Source organism: Lontra canadensis, unplaced genomic scaffold (assembly GCF_010015895.1).
Source record: "Lontra canadensis isolate GAN:19392208 unplaced genomic scaffold, GSC_riverotter_1.0 scaffold1187, whole genome shotgun sequence".
Lineage (NCBI taxonomy): Eukaryota > Metazoa > Chordata > Mammalia > Carnivora > Mustelidae > Lontra > Lontra canadensis.
In genome coordinates this window covers 502-4,126 of record NW_022632171.1, presented here as the reverse complement: position 1 = coordinate 4,126, position 3,625 = coordinate 502, and the positions used below count along the sequence as shown (strand labels likewise).

The 3,625-nt window shown below is 53.8% G+C and overlaps 1 protein-coding gene across 2 annotated transcripts; it reads left to right on the top strand.

Annotated features, from left to right (window-relative positions):
• Positions 1 to 385: 385 nt before the first annotated feature.
• Positions 386 to 2,511, top strand: LOC116863438 (interferon alpha-inducible protein 6-like). Of its 2 annotated transcripts, none has more exons than XM_032850888.1 (4): positions 386 to 502; positions 846 to 929; positions 1,012 to 1,204; positions 2,273 to 2,511. In XM_032850888.1, the coding sequence occupies exons 1-4, from the start codon at positions 433 to 435 to the stop codon at positions 2,454 to 2,456; spliced, it is 531 nt and encodes a 176-aa protein (XP_032706779.1). In that variant the 5' UTR covers positions 386 to 432; the 3' UTR covers positions 2,457 to 2,511. The 2 variants fall into 2 exon arrangements, with proteins under 2 accessions (XP_032706779.1, XP_032706780.1); XM_032850889.1 differs by having other exon boundaries at positions 1,012 to 1,161; positions 2,273 to 2,463.
• Positions 2,512 to 3,625: the final 1,114 nt, after the last annotated feature.

The window sequence follows — 3,625 nt, the reverse complement described above, 5'->3', positions numbered from 1 at the left end:
AGAACAATGGTATCTGCCCCATGGGGTTGTTATGGGTATAAATGACCTTGTGCCATAAAGTGCTAAGTCCTCAATATATGAGAGTTTATTTGTTTTTAATTGAAGGAAAATTCACTGAGCTGACAAAGATCACATTAGAGGTGAGTGGGTGGGGGGCATATGTATTTTCCTATTCTGTGCTATAATGTTTGAATTCTGACAGTCTTGAGTGTGTGTCTAGGCTGTACAGTTTGCTGTGTTGTTGCCACGAGATTAAAAGCTCGCGGCTCCTTAGGAGGGTCCTGGGCTCAATCCAGAGCAAATCGCTGCTTTTTATGGATTCGCCCCAATAGGAAGGGGAAACCACCGAGCAGGTCCAAAAGGGCTCTGGAAACCATCTGGTCCCTCTCCCCCTCCTCAAGGCCGGTGACAAAGCCTACGCGTGGCGCCACCATGCGCCAAGAGGCGGTATCGCTCTTCCTGTGCTACCTGCTGCTCTGCGCCTGCGGCGGGGTGGAGGCAGGTAAGGATCCCCGCACCTGGGAGGGCTGTGGGATAAAGAAGCCCACAGTTTCAGAGCCCCGGCAGAGAGTCTCAGGATCCCTGGTTCCCAGACGAGAAGGGCCATTACGATGGCCAGCTCCGGGTCGCTGTAGCCAGGGTCCCAGATTCGAATCCCCACCTGTCAATTCCTCCGTTCCACCGAAAGGTACTCTCGGTGCCAGTTCTGCGCCAGGCACGGCGCCTCGGCGGAGGTCTCTTCCCTTCAGGGAGGCTCCCCGAAATGGAAGGATGGGGGTGGTTTTGAGCATCCGGCACAGAGTAGGGAACCCTGCTCCCCATTCCACCTTGTCCCCTCCCGATAGGCAAACGACAACGGAAAAAAGACGATTCGGAAGGCGGAGGCTCCGGGTTATGGGGCGCGCTGACCTGCATGGCTGTCGGAGGAGGTGGGTCCGGAGGGCGCAAAGCCCGGGAAGGTGGGGCGCACCCCTGCCGCGGGCGCTCTCTCATCCCCTCTTCTTCCTCCAGGCCTCCTGGCGGCAGGGCTGCCCGCGCTGGGCTTCCTGAGCACTGGCATTGCCGCCAACTCCGTGGCCGCCTCCCTGATGAGCTGGTCCGCGGTGGCGAACGGGGGCGGTGTGCCCGCCGGGGGGCTGGTGGCCACGCTGCAGAGCCTCGGTGAGTGGGGCGCGGGGCCCTCCTGCGGGGATGCCAGAGCCCGGTAATTCTAGGAGTCGGGTGTTCTTACAATCTCCATCCTGCAGTGGGGAAACTGAGGCACCGAGGGACTGAGTAATTTACTTGAGTTCTCCCAGTGAATTAGCACCAGAGCCAGGATTCGAACCTCGTCTTATGCCTCGCTTTTAACCACGAAGGCCAGGTGCCTCACTGATGCTTTGGCCAAGTCACAAAAAGCCTCAGTTTCCTCATCTGTTAACAGGGATGACCATCCTCAATATAACATTTTATGAATCTGCTCAATCAGGGAACCAGATTGGCAAAGAAAGGTGGTGGAGAGGGGTGCCTGGATGGTTCAGTTGGTAGAGCATGTGACTTTTGATCTCTCGGTTGTGAGTTCAAGCCCCATGTTGAGCGCAGAGATTATGCTGAAAAAAATTTTTTTTAATTTTTTAATTAAAAAAAAAATGCATTCGCTACTCGCTCTTTCTTTTTCTTTCCCTCACTCACTCTCTGAGGCCTCCAAAATCCTAGAGAAAAGTTGCCCCTGGCAGACTCCCCTCTGCCTTCCCAAATCTTCCATCTGCTCTCAATTCTGGATGACAAAAGCTCAAAGAACCAGCCCAAAAGAGAATGGAGTCCTTCTCGGAGGGGGCAGAAGAGAAGACACAGATCAGGCCACACTCCAGCTGTGGGAGGTGAAGGGTGTGGGCAAAGCTAGGAACAGCCCTGTGCTGCTGTAAGATGCTTGTACATGCCACAGGCTTGCGAGGAGGATGAAATCCCTTACTAGTGAACCCCCAGTCCCCACAGGGAGGTCTCCACTGAGGTGGCTGTTGTTAGCATTATTAATAACACAGTGTGCTCACTGCAGATGTGAAGAGAATTAGCTGTTATCTGTGTATTTTCCATCTCTGAAACACATCTCTGATTTGAGATGGCAAGTCAAGGGGGAACTAGGATTCACTTTGCAGAAGTCCTGTCTGGGCTCGGGGCCCCTGTTTCTTGAACTGGAAACGAAGAGGTTGGACTTCACTAATGGTCTCCTGGCATTTGGATTCCCAGGTCTGGTGCCTGGGCCCCAAGTGACCTGGTGATGTTTGCTTCCTAGGGGCCAGTGGTGGCAGTGCCCTCATGGGCAAGATTGGTGCCTTTCTGGGCTACACCATCCACAGACACCTGGAAAACAGCAAGGAGGAGGTGGAGGAAGAGGAGTAGCCAGCTGCAGTTGGGAACCCACTCCTTCCAGCTGCAGTCCAGAGCTTTCTCTGTCACACTCCTCGGTGACGGAGTAAAATTCGATCAGAAAACGTTTTGCCCGGGCACCTGGGAGCCTCCGCCTTCTGCTCAGGTGATGATATCAGGGTTCTGGGATCGAGCCCCGTGTTCGGCTCTCTGCTTAGCAGAGAGCCTGCTTCCCCCTCTCTCTCTGCCTGCCTCTTGTGATCTCTGTCTGTCAAACAAATAAATAAATTCTTAAAAAAAAAAAAAAAAAGAAAGAAAGAAAGAAAGAAAACAAAACGCTTTGCCCTGGGGCGCTGGGGTGGCTCAGCCTGTTCAGATTCTGCCTTTGGCACGAGTCATGATCCCAGAGTCCTGGGATTGAGTCTCACATCAGGCTCCTGCTTGGTGGGGAGGCCGCTTCTCCCCCTCCCTCTGCCATTCCCCTTATTTATGTGCTCTCTCTCACTCTATGTCTCAAATAATTAAACAAATAAAATCTTAAAACAAAAACAAATTTCGCCCTTCTGTGAGTCACCCTTGCTGTGAGAAGCCCAACAAGATCTGCCCCCTGATTTGCCTTCTCCACACACCTCCGACCCCTTCTCCCCTGCAGCCAACCACAGCTTCCTGGAACGCAACCAGGTGGTTTTGTCTCTGGGCCTCAGCACGTGCTGTTCTCTCTGCCTCAAATGTCCTTCTGAAGCTCATAACCCAGCTGAGACAGCCTCTCCTCTGGGATTCCTTCCCAGCAGAGTCTTCTGCCACAGCGAGAGCACTCGGGCTCGATTTCACAGGGTGCCTGGGGAGGCAGAGCTCAGTCTGTTCTCAGTGGGAGAACCTTCCAGCTACTTTTCTGATTAGGCAGAGATGGAGAAGCCTGATCTCCATTCTCTGAGGAAGCACAGAGCGCTCTCCCTTAGATGGAGACTCTAAGGCCAGGGAACAGCAGCTTTTTGAGGGCTCGGCTCGGCCAGTTCTCTTTCCTCCGAGAACTCTGGGGACCAAGTGGACAGTTGGCATCTGGAGCCTTTATACCCTCTGAAAGGAAAGAAAAGTCCATCCCAAACCTTTGGGGAGATCCAAAGTTAGCAAGGCCTGTCCAGGTGAACCAGGGTGACTGAACCCAGGTTGGGGGCAGGGGTGGGGGGGCGTAGAGGTCCCAGAAATCAAATGGCAGTGAAGACAGGCCTGGTGCCAGCACCGGGGTCCTGATCTCTCAGTGGGCATACCAGTCTCCAGA

Excerpts from the sequence above, each read along its gene's own strand:
- LOC116863438 (XM_032850888.1), top strand. The coding sequence starts at position 433 with ATGCGCCAAGAGGCGGTATCGCTCTTCCTGTGCTACCTGCTGCTCTGC. Across the intron at positions 503-845 it reads CTGCGGCGGGGTGGAGGCAG|GCAAACGACAACGGAAAAAA; the intron begins GTAAGGATCCCC and ends CCCTCCCGATAG. Across the intron at positions 930-1,011 it reads CTGCATGGCTGTCGGAGGAG|GCCTCCTGGCGGCAGGGCTG; the intron begins GTGGGTCCGGAG and ends TTCTTCCTCCAG.